Source organism: Thunnus thynnus, chromosome 9, assembly GCF_963924715.1.
Source record: "Thunnus thynnus chromosome 9, fThuThy2.1, whole genome shotgun sequence".
Classification (NCBI taxonomy): domain Eukaryota; kingdom Metazoa; phylum Chordata; class Actinopteri; order Scombriformes; family Scombridae; genus Thunnus; species Thunnus thynnus.
In genome coordinates, this window is record NC_089525.1 from 19,180,152 (window position 1) to 19,196,821 (window position 16,670).

The 16,670-nt window shown below is 38.1% G+C and overlaps 3 protein-coding genes across 6 annotated transcripts; all 3 read left to right on the top strand.

Moving 5' to 3' along the window:
• The first annotated feature begins 1,716 nt into the window (after positions 1-1,716).
• On the top strand, positions 1,717-5,209 carry si:ch1073-303k11.2 (LRRN4 C-terminal-like protein). Its single transcript, XM_067599428.1, has 2 exons — positions 1,717-2,191; positions 3,068-5,209. The coding sequence occupies exon 2, from the start codon at positions 3,070-3,072 to the stop codon at positions 3,835-3,837; it is 768 nt and encodes a 255-aa protein (XP_067455529.1). The 5' UTR covers positions 1,717-2,191; positions 3,068-3,069; the 3' UTR covers positions 3,838-5,209.
• A 306-nt stretch (positions 5,210-5,515) lies between these two features.
• Positions 5,516-7,789, top strand: tstd1 (thiosulfate sulfurtransferase like domain containing 1). The gene is made up of 4 exons (XM_067599429.1): positions 5,516-5,622; positions 6,710-6,838; positions 7,131-7,293; positions 7,579-7,789. The coding sequence occupies exons 1-4, from the start codon at positions 5,616-5,618 to the stop codon at positions 7,631-7,633; spliced, it is 354 nt and encodes a 117-aa protein (XP_067455530.1). The 5' UTR covers positions 5,516-5,615; the 3' UTR covers positions 7,634-7,789.
• Positions 7,790-8,526: 737 nt separating this feature from the next.
• Positions 8,527-16,436, top strand: zgc:195212 (DUF4554 domain-containing protein). Of its 4 annotated transcripts, XM_067599432.1 has the most exons (9): positions 8,535-9,235; positions 9,437-9,560; positions 10,762-10,815; positions 10,936-11,060; positions 11,276-11,359; positions 11,446-11,501; positions 12,009-12,080; positions 12,279-12,437; positions 12,551-12,668. In XM_067599432.1, the coding sequence occupies exons 1-9, from the start codon at positions 9,215-9,217 to the stop codon at positions 12,582-12,584; spliced, it is 729 nt and encodes a 242-aa protein (XP_067455533.1). In that variant the 5' UTR covers positions 8,535-9,214; the 3' UTR covers positions 12,585-12,668. The 4 variants fall into 4 exon arrangements, with proteins under 4 accessions (XP_067455534.1, XP_067455533.1, XP_067455532.1 ...); XM_067599433.1 differs by lacking the exon at positions 12,551-12,668 and having other exon boundaries at positions 8,527-9,235; positions 10,762-10,814; positions 10,977-11,060; positions 12,279-12,529; XM_067599431.1 differs by lacking the exon at positions 12,551-12,668 and having other exon boundaries at positions 12,279-12,529.
• The last annotated feature ends 234 nt before the right edge of the window (positions 16,437-16,670 follow it).

Sequence of the window (16,670 nt, forward strand, 5' to 3'; positions counted from 1 at the left end):
CAATCTTAATCTGTACATCTGGACAATATATTCATGCGTGTACACAACTGTACAAAATATACATGCCGTATATTGTGTGTAAACAGAACATTTATACATAAAGTACAACTCTGTACTTTATGTCCATTTCCAGCAGTATAATTTGGCTGTTTCTTCAAAGAGTTAATTAGTCTCTCATAGTTTATTGTTTCTGTTCACTCAGCCTCATTCTGTGTATATATACTATTAAATCATTTTGCTTCCATGAGAACACAAGTTGATTTATACATGCAAATATACTTTCTCACAACCTCACTAACGTATTTGCTGTTGTAAAAGAAAAATTCCTTGTGTATGCATGTGAATTTAAAATATACTAAGAAGAAGTCTGATAAATTGTCAGTTAAAATGTTCAGACTGTTGCAGGAAGTGTAATTGTACTTTTCTATTCAGTCCATCTTTTACTTCTGTACTGATGTTTTGCTTGAAGCAGCCACCCAGTGTGAGAGAGCAGTGTGTCATCTTATTCAGAAGAAAATTTTAGTTGGATTTAATGTGCCATTCAGTCTCGATCCCAAGTTGCATATAGGCAGCGCTATTACTGACATCTCTCACAACAGTCTCCACCTTCTCCGAGCATTCACAGAAGTTCAGCATCTTTCCTAGAATCTCACATATCACCAGAGACTTTTCCAAAGAAGCAGCCATTTATTTAGCTTGGATTTAGTCATACTTCCTTTAGTGATACACATATGTTACAGTTTTAGACATAATGCAGAAGAATACAAATTGCGAAAATGGTTTACCACACACCCAACTCAGAGCCACTCGGAAATTGTAGTTTTTGATTTATTTCAGCAATTTTGCAAGTTCTGAAAGGGCAAACAACATGTGTTGCATGAGCTCAAGCTAATTCATTTTTTAGGAGACAGATTATAGATGTGATGGAGATAGTTTTGATGTTTGAAATACCTTTTTTATTTTGGATTCTTTCACATTCAATCTTAATCTGTACATCTGGACAATATATTCATGCATGTACACAACTGTACACAATGTACATGCCGTATATTGTGTGTAAACAGAACATTAATACATAAAGTACAACTTATGTCCATTTCCAGCAGTATAATTTGGCTGTTTCTTTAAAGAGTTAATAAATCTCTCAAAAGTTTATTGTTTCTGTTCTCTCAGCCTCATTCTGTGTATATATACTATTAAATCATTTTGCTTCCATGAGAACACAAGTTGATTTATACATTCAGATACACTTTCTCACAACCTCACTAACTTGTTTGCTGTTTGTTAAAGAAAAAATCCTCATGTATGCGTCTGAATTTAACAAAAACTGATTTTAATTCCACTAAATTCAAATTTAGGCTATTCTGAGAAGAAGAAGAGAAAGAAGAAGGAGAAGTGAATCCTTTGAGATTAGAAGTTGGGAAAGAAAGAGACTCTTGCCCTGTTTTTTTCGTCCTCATCTCTGCGGGCACGGGTACTTGGAATAAGAAAGAACTCGCTTACTTTGCCAGCTTTACCCCATAAAAGGATGAGAGAGGAGAGAGCCTTTATCGTCTCCCTCCAGCTTGTCACAATGGGGGCTTCAAGAGGTGGAGGGGGTCTATAATAAATACACATGCATGCATTCTTCACCCCCCACACACATAAACACACACTGAAGTGACCTTGTGTTCCTGTTCGTTTCACGAGAACACCTGCGGAGTGTGAAGGAAGTTTGTAACTTTTAAACAAGTAATCAAAAACGGACAGCTACACCTTAGACTTGCACAAACACATTCTGCAACAAGCACAAGCCTGCCTCCCCACTGCTACTAAGCAAATTAATATGCTGAGCTGCACACAAACACATGGCGACCGTACCCCCCTACCCCGCCTTTCCCAGCACACATTCACACAAAAATTCCACACAAAGAAATATAAAAGAGCAGCGATAGCTGGGTGGAAGCCCTGTTGAGACAGAGAGAGAGAGGCGAGAGGTGAAAAAAGACAGAAAGGAGAGAGTATGAAGGGGAAAGAAGAGGAGAGAGAGGCACTGGGTTGAGAAAAAGAGGGGGTGTTGAGGAGGAGGAGAGAGTCTGAAGGCAACAACTTAAAACAGTGAGAACAGAAGACGGAGTGGGTAAAACGCTGAGAGCAGACGGAGTGGGAACAAGAAAGAAAGAGAGAATAGACTTTTATCGCCATCAAACAGGTACAGTAAACCATTTACAGCTCTTTGCTTGCTTTGGTTTTCGTTCTCTCTGTCGCTACAGTAATATATCTATTGGCCAGATGCAGAACACTGAAGTGATTACATGTTTATTCCTAGAGATTCAGTCATCTTCGTTGTGTTACGTGTCATTCAAACGAATGAGAAAAGATCTTCTGACTATTACAGTGAGTGAGTCCTTTTTTAAAAAAAAAGAGAAAACAGAACAGGGTGTAAACTGAAAATCCATTTTGCACAGTCTGGGTTCCCACAGAAAACATCTGGCTTGCTGCCAGGAGAAAACTCAAGCGCTGACAGGCTCACCCCAATAGTTGTATTTTATCTCCCGACACTTCATATTTATTTATCTAAATCGGTTTCAGCCTGGAAACTAGAACATGATGAATGTTTGTCTATTCACAAAGTCATATAGGAGCTATAAATGTTAATGAAATAGCATCCAGGTGGCTCAAACCTGAGCAGAGAAGTTTATTTTTTTTGTCTTATCATTGCCAACAAACCTTTCTTGTCTTTCTCAACAGTGACATATTGAAATATCTAAAGAGAAAAAACATCACTGTGGATCCCTGTTGGCATGTCTGTTTTCTGTCACCATGATAACTACTACAACAATAACTTCAGCTTCTTGATTTCAGTTCCTTATTTCAATCTTTTTTGGCTCTTCAAACACCATCTCAGAATTGGCCTCAAGATAAACTTTTAATATAAACTACAAGGTCAATTGAGAAACAATCAGTGAAGATTTATCTCTTCACTTAGACTGAATGGATGAACATAATTGCACGAGTTGAGGATTCATTTACAGCTGTATTACTTTTGTACTTACCGTCTCATCACTCCTGTCATTTCTGTCCACAGAGATGATGTCACAGTGCAGGAACCTGGCTTTGCTTCTTTTTCTGAGTGTCTCACCTCTCCTCCACTCCCACCTATTCACTCACGCCGCCTCTACTTCCCCTCCCGCCACTCATCCACGGATCATAGTGAGAGATGATTATTATGACTATGATGACACAGACAACCACAGCACTCCTCCCAAAGTGCTGACCCCTGTGAAAACTCCAATTCTGCGGTCCCAAATCTGCCAGTACAACCCCTGCTTTGAGAATCAGGAGCCCTGCTCCGAGCTTTCAGCCAGGACTGGGTGCCTCTGTCCTGGGCTCAGCGGGGATGACAAGCCTCCTCATGCTCCACGCATCCAAGACCTGCTGCTAGTCAAACAGGGGGACAACAGAGGGAAGGTAGAGATCCAATGGTGTGCTCCATCTTCTAAGGTGTCTGGGTACAGAGTGGTGGTCGAGAGGAGTGAAGGAGATGTCCTGGAGTTTGGGGACACTTCGAGACGAGGTTTAGTGGGGCATTTGGAAGTTGGAACCAAGGTGTGCGTGGAGGCGGTGAACAAAGCAGGACACAGTGAGCCCTCAGAGTTCTCCTGTAAGCGGTATGACCCTCCTACATCTCCAGACCATAAACTGCTGGCGGGGATAGTAGGAGGAGGAGTCGCCCTGCTTGTGCTCCTCATCATAGCAGCCGTGATCCTCTGGCAGTATCAGATGTTCAAAAAGGCAAAGAGAGACTCCAATGATGGACTTGGGAACCCTTCTTATAGCAGAGAGGGAACTCTGTGATCCAGTTCAGTACTGACAATCCATCTCATTCTCAGCAACACTAAACAGGCCCTTTGAGACAGAGGGGGATGACAGTGTGATCAGGAACAAAAGCAAGTTCTGAGGTGATGTTTTTATTAATTATAGAGTCGAGAAGATGTTTACATTCATGTTTCAAGGAATATGTAAATATATTGGAAAATGAGCTGAGGTGATCAAGGAATACCACTAACAAAGAATTAACTTTGGTTATTTTAGGGCTCGATCTACGGGTTTATTTGCAGGCAAATTAACCTCTGTAGGTTTACTTTAGTGTTTTTAATTCTATTGTGGCTCTATTTAATTGTAAATATTATTTTTTAGGATATAACCTTAAGACTAAAACTTTTGTAATAAACTAAAACTTATTTTAATAAAACTGTGTAAAATGTCTTGGTTGAATCTTTGCTTCCACTAGAAAGGTTTTGCAGATATACTGTGCAACGTAACATGCAATTATAGGAAAGTCTCTGGAGCTTTACTAAGGTAGACCTAAAGATATTCTTTCATTTGTGTTTGTTTCCCCTCTAATTTATTCAGATTTTAAGTACACTTACTCAAGCACTGAATTAAAGTGCAATTTTAAGGCACTTGTACTTTACTTGAGTAATGTAATTTTATGTTACTTTGTACCTCTATTCCACTGCATTTCAGAGGGAAATATTGTGCTGTATTGTACAATTATTTAATAGCTATAGTTTTTAGCTATTTTGTCAGATCACTATTTTATGCATTAAATATAAGATCAGGCTATAAAATATGTGTTGTTATAGATTAGACTACCCAGTAGTTTAAGTTGTTAAAATTAGCTTACACATTAAAATGCTGCTTACATGTATATGTCAATGAATCAATATTAATATTCCAGTTATGTTATATATATGATATATAACTCTCTAAAATAGAATCTATTCGAGCTTTGATGAAGGCTGCTCAAGAGCTCAAACTACTCCTTTAATCTTTCTTGTGTAAACAAATTTGGAGGGCCAAGGAGGGGAGGAGGGTTCAGTTTCTTTGATATGCTGTTTTTCCATCTGGGTGATTGGACTGGGGATTTCAAGATCCTGTATACTCTGCAACAGTAGACATATGCTATGTATCTAAATATGTGTGTACAAACAGATGATATAAGCTTGGCAGCTACACACTATGGTTTTTGTTTCTTTCCTTTGTTTTTTTCAGTTTGTTTCAGCTTGTGGTCAGAGGCCGCTCTTTGTTGAGTTGTTTTAGTAATGTAAAGACCCTGGACAGAGATGTTGATACATCTGAGTTTTTGATTAATGTAGAATATTCTTTGTATGATAATTGCTTTTGTGTTGTGTGCCCTGTATCCTTACCAAACTACATGGAGGGGGGAGGGGGGGGGGCAATAAAGTTGGTCACAAAAAATATATATAACTCTCTAAATGATGCCATTTTGCATAATGAACACTGTTACTTTTGATACTTGAAATACATTCTGCCGCTGATACTTGTGTACTTTTACCTGTAACAAGATTTTGAATGCAGGAATATTTTTTCATCGTGGTATTGCCACTTTTCCTGACGTAAAACATCTCAGTACTTCTCACTGTGTAAGGATATCAAAGCTGCCACCACCAGTGTCATGTGAAAACAACGCTAGTGAGAGATTGATCTTATTGGTCATTCAGGGTAAGTCCCGCCTTCCTTCGACGTCTAAGCCAATGATTTGTCACCAAACAACGTAACCAGGAAGGTGTAGAACTTCTCATTCATATACAAAGCTTCATGCTGCCAGGATGGCAGGTGAGTTTACAAATGATATTTTACTCACTTCACACACTGCTACAGTTCAATCTTAACCAGTTTTAGCCGTTGAGTTTTATGAATGACCTGAAACGTCCCTAACGTTAGTTGAGAAACTTTAATTAGCTACAGCTAAGTAGTTAAGATAGCTAACATCTGTAATTTAACTGTTATAGTCGGTTAATAATAAAACTACCACAACTATTGTGGCATTAGCATTATTTTTAGACTGCGTTTAAGGTTATGGTTTGTTCACTTAACTATCTCGCGCAAGAATTCCACATTTTAAATGAGGAAACAATTCCTTGTGTAAATAATAAGTTATTTATTATGCATATATACCCGCTTCAGCATGACTCAGCAGACAGCAAAGGTGTAGATAAGCTGAAGCCGGAGGCAGCTGCTAGCAGCACCATACAACAAACCATGTTCATAATTTTACCCTTAAATGAAGCAAAACATGATAAGTGCTCGCATACCGTGCATCAAATGACTGTGGGCATTGTACTCCCCTTTTCACACACACACTCACTACTAAAAAATGTACCAACATGAGGGAGCAATCTTCAGGAGTAGAATGAACCCTCTAAGTGGAGGTGGGTGCCAGGGTTTATCTTGTATATTTGCCTGGTTCAAGATTTTTGGTTATTTCAGCAATGCAAGCACAGCCAAGTATGAGTAATGAAGTGTGATTTGGTCTCCTGTTTCCAATAAACTCAACTCAGGACATCTGCTGATACCAAACACTGATCAGATACTAGTGCTGTCTTTTTCCTCAAATTCAATGTGGATTGGTCATGTAATTGGCTGAAACCAATGCACTTATGGTTTGGTCCATGCCTAATTATCCAGCTGTTTGTATCCATGCTTGCAGCTCTTTGTGCAAGGACCCCACAGAGCAGGTCTCATATTAGCTTTACACAATCACACAAACAATAGTTGCTTCTCTTTACAAAGGGCGGTTGATAATAAAATCATGTCTCAGACTGTTTTATCGCTCAAAGCCTAACTTGAATGGTGCAATTTTATGGAAGCATTAAACCATTGAACCATTGAGCCTTTCATGTGGTTCCTCTCTCATTACCAGTCACCAAAGAAATCTCCTACGAAGATCTGAAAGGGCTTCTGGGAAAAAGCCAGAATCTCCTCCTGGTTGATGTCCGCACTAAAGAGGAAGTGGATAAAGGCCGTATTCCAGGATCCGTCCATATCCCAGGTGAGCTTCTTTTAAATTGTGTTAAAATAAAATGGTGTGTAGCACAGCCTCATACTGAACACAGATGTTTTATTCCCTCAGCGTCACCACTTATCATTCTCAAGTTCTCCTGAGTGTCTTGTTGATCATACTGGATTATGCAAAAATGCACAGTGGTGGATAAGTCAGTGATCTGTTGTCTGTTTTTTTTTAGGTTCTGCATGTTTTGCATCAGTTATTAATGTTCATGTCTATCTGTTTAATTTTAAAATACTTTTATGCCTCTCCTCCCTTCCTCTCTTCGAACATTCAGTCGATACAGTAGAAGCTGCTTTTGCAATGGAGCCGGAAGAATTCAAGGCAAAGTATGGAGTAACCAAGCCGGCGCTGGACGCCCCAGAACTGGTGTTTCAGTGCCAGATGGGCAAGCGAGGGGGAATCGCCACAGCCAAGGCCCACGAAATAGGATATATAAAGTAAATAAGTTGTGTTGCTATGCATAACACTCACAGCCCATCATACTTTAAAAGAGACAGTCCAAGTCTCGTACAATAATAGCCCTCGCTGTTTTTAGATTCATGATGCCCCAACAAAAGACTCCCACACACTTGAGACTCAATTTCTCCTCTGTTCCCTCACAGGAAAAAAAGTCTTTGACTGTCTACATGCATTACTCTGTGTTCTTAAATATTTATAGATGTATGTATTTCATATGTAATGTTGACAACTTATACATTCTGTGTCTCTGTCTTGTGTTTCAGTGCACGTAATTACACGGGAGGATACAGGGAGTGGTCTGAGAAAGAGGGAAAGTGATTTGTGTTGAAGGAGAACCTCATATAATATCCATAATATAAGTAAATATGTAAGCTAGACACATAATACAGAGATATTGTGGTGTTTGTTTTGTTTTCATAGTTCATCACTGTATTTTAAATGGATGAATAAAATAAATTATGTTATTTACTCAGATTTATGTGTAGTGTCTATCTAAACATGTAAAAACTGGGAACATCACTGACTGGAAAAGGTTTCACCAGACTTCCTATGTGTTAAAAAGATGTGGAGCATCAAATCCACAACAAACACACAGTATTTTTCTGTTATAGGTGCCTAATTACAGTGACTCATGGTCATTTTACACAAAAATAAAATATTAACGTTGGTATTTGCGGTGAACTCACACATTTAACAAAACTTGTGCTATGGGGGTGTAGAAAGCTTTAATGCACAAAAATATTCCTCTTCTCCAGTGATATAAAGTAACCAAGTACATTTACTAAAGTGCGGTACTAAAGCACAATTTTGAGGCACTTGTATTTAACTTATTTCCATTTTATGCAAATTTCAGAGGGATATATTGTACTTCTTGCTCCTCTACATTTACTTAATCGCTATACCGTGATTACTTCTCATTTTGGTTTTACATAAAAACATGATTAGCTAATAAAATATGAGGCAGTAATACAAATTAGAAGCTCTGCATACCCACACAGGTGTTTCCAGTTATTGTGATTCATTAGACTTACTCAAGTTGGAGTTATGCACGGCTATTTAATGTTTTATGTGAGATAACCAATCTCTATGTGCTTATAAGAATAATAAAGGCGTAACTTCACCAGCAACAAAACTAACAAAAGTGAGAAACACATCAATCAGGCCCAGTCTGTGCACGCCCACACAGTCCTGAGTAAAGCTTTCAAACAAAATGAATGAAAATACTTGTGGGATTGGACCATGACTGTGCAGGGTCTGCGATACTAGCAGTTTATGTAGATAGATAAGTGTATTTTGATAATCTCAATTGGGAGTTACAGCATTACAACAGGCTTGAATCACTAAACAAACAATTGAACAAACACTCAACTGAATAATGAAAACAAAAGTTAATAAAACTGAACCACAAGTTAAAAGTAGGACCAAACCGTAGTGCCAGGTCCTTGATGTGAAAAAGTTTGAGAACCACTGGTGTACTCTATTTGTGAAAACTGAAAATATGTGGTCTAATTTGGTCTGGATGGGATAAAAAGTAGTAAAATCTCCCTTTTTCAGTTTCCACAAATAAAATAAGGTTTCACAAATCGGAAACTGTTTTAATGAATCTTTGGAGTCATTTGACAAGACTAAGTGTGTGGTTTTTGATCTGGATGGGAAATAACAGTGAAATTACCATCTTTTCTGTTTTCATAAGCTAAGTAAAGGTCTCATAAATCTGAAACTTTTTAAACAGCGTTAAGGCTTTTGCTACGTTGTTCAACATACTTTCACAAGTGTAAGCGGTGGAAAAAAAACTGAGAATCAGCCACTAAATATCATATTTATCTGAAGATAACTTCAGCTTCTTCCTCCTTAAGCCAGTTTGCCGCGAAGTTTAGCTAATGTGTCCAAACACTGAAGATGCTCAGAGAAATACAGCAGGTAAGTTAATGCTGAAGGGTTATTCTAGCCAGAAACACAACGTTACAACGTTTAGACATAAAAAAAAAACATTTGTTATTAGATAGTGGATCCGAACTCATTAGAAAATAGGACTGACCCATCTAGCGAAGGTTTGAAGCTAATTAACGTATAGCATGCTAATGCTAATGCTAAGCTAGCAGTTTGATATGACCTTCCCAGGTGCTGCGGTTGGTCATGATTTTGAGAAAGCAAAGACAACAGCAGGGTGTGAAGACTGCTGGGGGGCTTTTGGTGCTGCTATGGCCTGAAACAGGAGCTCCAGTTCAAAGCCTGAACTGCACTGGTAAGTTTTTAGTGTTTGAGTGAGCTAACAGTGGAATAAAAGTGCCTAAAAGTGAGATATATCAGAATGTCTGGTGGGAAATATCTATCAAAAGAGACACCAAATGTGCTTCAACAGAGGTAAGTTGTTTTATAAAGTGACATAGTGCATTATGTCAGGAAAATATACATTTTACTATCACTGTATTTATTGTATATAAAGGCAAATCATTCTGTTAAGTGGAAGAAGGCATCAAAACGTTGATACAATGAGTTTCCTTATTCGTAAGCACATATATGTTTGTTTAATGTTTGAGAGTACAATTATAAACACCTATCTTAAAACACAAGCGGGCACCATGCCTGATTTCAGGCATAAAGCAGTTTTAAATTCATATAATAGTTAATTCAATACATTGTACACATTTCCTCCTGGACAACTTTTCAGGCTCACAAATCTTTTCTTACTTTAATCCCTGCAAGCAGAAAACAGTTGCAACTAATGATAATTTTCATTATCATAGATATATCTATTTTAATCAGTATTTGCCTGGAAACCTCAGAAAACAGTAAAAAAAATGTGCATCAAAATATCCTGGAGTCCAAGGTGATTTCATCAAATGTCGTCTTTTGTCCGACCAATAATCCAAAAACCCAAAATATTCAATTTACTATCATTTAAGACTAGAAAAAGCAGCAAATTCTCACATTTTACCATCAAATATTTTGCATTTTTGCTTTAAAGATGTCATAAACGATCAATCAATTATCAAAATAACTAGCTAATGTAGTTAAGTTGTGATTAATTGACTTATTGTTGCTAATAAGATGTTTTTACAGTATATAACCAGAGCTACTTTCCACAACTCATGCTTTTATGAGTATTATAAAGTAAGCAATACATTTTATATTGTTTCTGTTTGAAAAATGACATTGATAACATGATTATTAACCATCCATATAATAAATAAAATGAGATTTCAGATAAAGATCTGCAAGATAATTTCAGAGAAATCTGACAACAAATTGCAATCCATCCAGTAAGTACAGGTTTGGATACATTTCAAAATGACTACTGTAACAGTGGAGGAATATTATAGCTCTGAATTTAGTTTTATTTAACTCTGTTCTCACGTTGTAAAAATGATTCAAATTGAAGTGACATTAATGTGGCCGGCAGCTGTTAGCATTTCATTCTGACAGTTTTCTCATTCGTAACGCAGTTGCAGCTGCTGGTCCATGGTGCACAGGGATTAAAATGGAAGCACTCCAAGCTGGCATGTACACACACACACACACACACACACACACACACACACACACACACATCTAAACACATACTGTACATACATCCTTAGTTTGTGTATATACTGTATAACCTCTCTTTGTTGCATTAGTCCTCACAGACTTGAAGGAGAGAATCATGTTTCCCTGTGCGGGGCCGTGTCCTGAACCTGACCCTGAGGAGCTGTGTGCCTTCACTGATCTGCACGGTTCCCTCAGATTACTGCTGTCCTTTCAGGTACAAACAACAGTGATTAGTTACAAGCATCTTATTGGTCTGGATAATAATTACTGATGTTAGAGGCAGATCATTCTTAAAAAATTTTAAGCAGTTCAGTAATTCTCTCATCTAAAACAAAAAAACATTAACTGTAACATTTTTAAATTGAATATACTGTCTTTCAAATGAGACTTTTCATAGATGATCACACATTATCTTTTTACACTATACAGATGAAGGATGCAAGACTTGTCGGTCCAGATTGGCAGCCTCATATTGAAGCTTTCCTGCACACATTCAGTTTAGCTAACGCCGGGGTAGGATCAGTTTCCTTCTGACATCTTTCCACAGTATTGTTCCAAAAGTATTGTTCCAAAAAGTTGACTGTCCTTCATTTTCACAGATCAGAATACACCTCAAATCCAAATTCAATCAGCAGACCATCCAGCAAGAATTTAGGTATGACTCAACTATGTAGGCAAAGCTCTTAGCCTCCTTTTCTGGTAAATCTAGCAAATCTCCCACCCTTCTGGTAACAGTTTATGACACTTTAATCTCTTTGTTTTTTCCTTATTTATAAATTTGGCATGAATTATATATTCTGTAGTGATTCATCCAGAGTGACAAAGTGTAATTAACAGAATTTATCTATTTGTTTTATAAAGTATGTGTTTTATAAATTGTAGGGCTACAACTAACGCGTATTTTCATTATCGATTAGTCTGTCAGTTATTTTAAAAGTAAACATTTACCTCACAAACAAAGATGTAGATCAGATTTTGATAGTGGCTACTGTGTTTTTGGCTTGTGGCAGTTACAACATAATAACAAAAATAAGATAACAAGATAACAAGATAAAGGCTCACCAGTTAAATCCCCTCAGGTGTAAGACAGTTCGTAAACTTTAATGACCAATGGGAATGTCTGTTTTTATGAATTGCTAACATTATGTTTATTGTCTTGCAGAGTGAAGATCAAAAGTAAAGTTGCTCGTGCAGTCCAGCCATCACTGCTCTTGGATGTCACCAGCAGTACACAGTCAGTAGTGCTGGTTGTTTGTGTGGATCAGTGTTGTGTTGATTACAGAACCCAAAAGGCTCACGAGTATAACCAAACTCAACTTTATCTTCATGTATGAATGCTACAAAAACATGTTGGAAATCGTGCTGTCAACAAGTGGACTCTTGGCTGCAGAACGTTTTCTCTCTCTCTCTCTCTTTCTCTTTCGATTTGAAGTCCCCCGGTGCATGTGAAGAAAGGAAACTGGTGTCAGGGAGGTCATCCTGTTCTTGGAGGCAGGTTTCCACTAAGTATCCCACCAGAAGCCATGGACCGAGGCCTGTACGGAGAGCTGAGCGTCCAGTTTGTCACACTTCTGAGCCCTTGCGTGCAGCAGTACCCTAATCTGGCAACGCGGCTCACTCAAATACAAATATCCTTTGCTGATTGTATCACATAAGAAAACAGACAAGCACACAGATTTTTTCCTTGACTTCACATGTGTTCAGGTGTTGGTATACAGCCCCAGTAATGTTCCTGTAACTGGCCCCTCCGCCTTCTTCCAGAACCTCCCTGCTCATCTGGACTGTCAGGAACTGGGCCTGCAGGGCCTTCACTGCTCCTCCTTCACAGGTAGACCGCAGCCACTGCAGGGTAACACACATACTGATGGTCAGGATAGATTTAGGGTCTTTTGCTAGAGGGATTGTAATGGCCAGTTTTCCTGGACAGTGTGGAAACTGAACCTGGAGTAGGTCCTAAATACAGAATAGGTAAACCAGTCTTAAAAAGTGACTTTCTGAAATACTCAAATTTACTTCTTGAATATGAGGCCTGAGTTGCACATGACTAATGTGGACCATTTGTGTTTATTCCATCGAGAGAGAATGTGCACACAGCCCAGCCTGAAGCTGCTCATAAAAACTTTAATGGACCACAAAAAAGCCAGTAATCTGAACCAGAGGAATAAACAAGACAGAACAATGGAAGTTGAAAAAAAGAGCACTCGCACAACACAAAAACAAGTACCTTAAAGTGACCAGCTCTTGGAGTGGTGACATGCTTTCCGCTCCGAGACAAAAATGCAAGTCCAGGCACCAGCAGGGAAACGTTCACCGCTGATTTGTACAAATGTGTCTCATGTGAATTACATTCATATGCAACTAATCTGCACTGATTCACATTGAAATTCACAATGCAAGAAAATAGAGCAGAAAGTTTGGTGGTGAAGTGGTTTACAATGTATTTGAGTTGGTTACAGATTTCCATCCCGTTTTATACCAGAAATCAGTGTTTTTAATTGCCGTATTTAATTTCGACGATGACCTTTCTTTAATTTTAAATAAGTGGGTTCAGCTGGAAACACCTAATTATACTTCAATCTTTTTTCCGTAATGGATTTTGTAAGATTTACAGATCGGAAAAAGTTGAACATTTTGCAGATGTGATCATGTGAATGTTTTGTTCAGTATTTTGATTCACAAAAAGTCATCTGGATAGTATTAAATTTCCCCCAAAGGGTGTGGAAAATAGTTGAATATCAATGTAATTCTTGTGTAAAAGTGTAAAATGTTCCATTTTCTTCACACATGCAAAATGGTTTTGGAAAATTCAATTCAATTTCAATTCAATTCAATTCAATTCAGTTTGTTTTGGATAGCACCAAATCACAACAGATGTTATTTCCGGCACTAGACTGTACTCTTTAATATACACAAACCCAACATTCCTCTATGAGCGACAACAGGAAGAAACCTCGAGCAGAACGGGGCTCTGGGTGGACGGCCATCTGCCTTGACCGGTTAGGTTGAGAGAAAAGGAAGGAGGAGGAGAGGAGCGAGAGAGACACAGAGAAGCACAACAACAATAACAATAACAGCGATAATAAAAGTAGAAATATGACGAATAATAATAGCAGTGGCAATGATTTAAATGATTTAATCAGTATTACTGAGTGTGATTCTCTCTACTAGCTGGTGGTTGGTCTTCTGTGAAATAGTTCAAATAATTCTTTAGTGTCCAGTCAACAGTCAGCGTATCTAACTTAACTTCTGCCTTCTTGAAGGTGTAATGTAAACCTTCATTAAGTTCAGTTAATTCAAAACTAATCTAAATCTAAGTTGGTTTGGTGAACTGGTTTACTGTAAAGAGACACTTTACTCTTGAACTATGTAAAATAGTTCAAGAGTAAAAAAACTATTTAAAATAGTCAAATTTAAGAATTGGCCTGATTTCTCAGAAACTGTTGTTGCATAATGCTAAGTGTTTCTTTTCCTTGTACTTTACACAATGAATCACAACCACAAGCAAGACCACAGATCTACATTAATCACAAGTAATAAATTCATTCCTTCACACAACATAAACTTCTCACACTCTTTGGCCCCCAGAGATCTTCTATCACAAACATTATCGTAGTAAAGGTTGGTTGACCTGGAAATGGGTCACATTTTGAGATGCTAAAGCTGTTATTTCCCCACTTACATATAACATCTGCTGAATCACTGAACTTGAATGAACTCAAGACACTAGAGCTGGAAAACCAACTGTCAAAACAATGACCTGCCCAACCCAAAGGTTTACTTTATCATTACCACAATGTTAAATACATGTGCATTTTCTACAACCCACTGTTTTACCCATGTTCCTTCAGCCTGTCCAGCCTTGCCATTTGTTTACAGTTTGCAGTGGATTTCATCACCAATAATTATGTTTTTGTTCCTTTTCCTTCAAAATTTCTATTGGCAAAAATATATTTTGGCCTTTTACTGGAGAGTCATGCAGTGAGACAGGAAACAATGAGAGAGAGGGGTGTGACGTGCAACATGGGTCTCTCGGCTGGCAATCAAACTGTGGATGTTATGGTTGTGGTATGTGACTTAACCATTAGGCTACCAGGGAGCCCTGCAAAGATGTTTTTAACCTTTGCATTTTTCCCTCTGCAGATCTTGCCCATAGCAGCGGCATTGTGTACACAGTAGAACAAGAAAACTGTGAGGAGCCACAGCGAGAATCAAGTCTTCTCCCCATGAAACAGAAGCTCTTGATTTTCCTCTTCCTGCAGCACAGCGACTCCTTCATCTCCCAGCTCTCTGATATTATGGGTTAGAGACAGCTGCAGTATGTTTAATCACACAGTGCTGCATTGAAGCTAGCATTTGGTCACTTTTGGTATCCTTCTACTATGGCATAGTACAAGAAGAAGTTACCACTGCAGTTGTGGTATCAACTGGGTTGTCTGTAATCCTACTATAGCTACTGAGGCACTGATAGAGCACCACCTGGAGGATATTCTGAACAACAACAGCCGAGTGGTCACAACAGCACTTCAGACTGAGCTGAAGAACACACTGAAAGCCCAAAATCACAGAAATAAGGCAAGCAAAGTCTGAGATACACAGACACACACTAACTGTAAGAGTTGAAATGTCTCTGCGGCTGTGTGGTTTTGAAATAATGTAGTGTTTGTTCCTATAATAGCGTGTGTTTGGGTGTTGTGTGTGTGTGTGTGTGTGTGACATGTAAGGACCAAGAGAAGCTGCAATCAGCTGTTGAAGTGATTCTCAGTTCGTCCATTGGTATCGTGAGCTGCAGCAGTAACGTGGACTTCAGAAATGCCTGCCTGAACAGCATGAAGGTGTGAAAATATTTGAAAATATATGTGTGGATCTAGTCAATTATATACAACATAATTTGACATGACTGGCAAAGATGTTATCAGGTCATCTGATACACTGCAAATATACCTGTTACATACAGTACAGGGATACATGTATATGCGTTGATAGCATGACAAAAGTCAGATGTGCATCCATAATGTATCTGTTCGTCAGGTGCCTGACACTCATGAACTGTCGGCCTCCCTCCATGAATCACTGCGGACGGTGACATCATGGAAATTCATTCCCAAGGGCAGGTGTCACACTGCTCAGGTGAGCAAGATGAGATTGTTGATCACCAAACTGATACTAAAAAAAAACACTTTAATCCTTCTAGATGTTGGATTTTGAACGTCACCAAAAATGTGTTATTTCATTGCTTTTACAGATGGAAGAGCATCCTGAGAGTGATGAAGAGCCCACAAGAACAGAAATCTGAGAACGTTGTGTGTTTTAAAAGAGTTCTTTTTCTGGTTGAAAGCTGTTAATATAATAATATAATATATCTGCAATTTAAGGCAGGTAGCAATGCATTTAGGAATTGTGCTGAGAATAGAAATATCTATTTAACTTTTAATTTTAAACAAAATACATCTTTTTCATTATAGTTTGTGTGTTACAGTAGATATCATTGCTTTAACATAGTTTTAAGACCAACATTGAACTGCAGTTTTGGATTTTTTTTTTTGACATAATCCTGTGTTGATACCCCTAAATAAACAATATGGTACAATAACATGAGTATCTGTACAATATAATGTCCTTTAATACTAGTTGCAGGTTTCATGAAGTGTATAAAGCTTTACTGAGACTGTAAGGTTGTATTATATAGTAATGTAAGTTGTGGTATTGCATCTAGGTTCAAAACAAGTTAAACTGGGATATCAAGACTGGTTAAACAAATATATTTCATTGCTATGAGGGCAAAATTAGAATAAACACTAACAGTAAGCAGCAGCAGTGGCTTTTT

Bases quoted from the DNA above. Each gene is read 5' to 3' on its own strand.
- tstd1 (XM_067599429.1), top strand. The intron at 6,839-7,130 runs GTGAGCTTCTTT...TCGAACATTCAG, and splicing joins AGGATCCGTCCATATCCCAG to TCGATACAGTAGAAGCTGCT. The intron at 7,294-7,578 runs GTAAATAAGTTG...CTTGTGTTTCAG, and splicing joins CACGAAATAGGATATATAAA to TGCACGTAATTACACGGGAG.
- si:ch1073-303k11.2 (XM_067599428.1), top strand. From the start codon at position 3,070: ATGATGTCACAGTGCAGGAACCTGGCTTTGCTTCTTTTTCTGAGTGTC.
- zgc:195212 (XM_067599430.1), top strand. From the start codon at position 12,177: ATGAATGCTACAAAAACATGTTGGAAATCGTGCTGTCAACAAGTGGAC. The intron at 15,146-15,296 runs GTTAGAGACAGC...ATCCTACTATAG, and splicing joins CCAGCTCTCTGATATTATGG to CTACTGAGGCACTGATAGAG. The intron at 15,974-16,088 runs GTGAGCAAGATG...TTGCTTTTACAG, and splicing joins GCAGGTGTCACACTGCTCAG to ATGGAAGAGCATCCTGAGAG.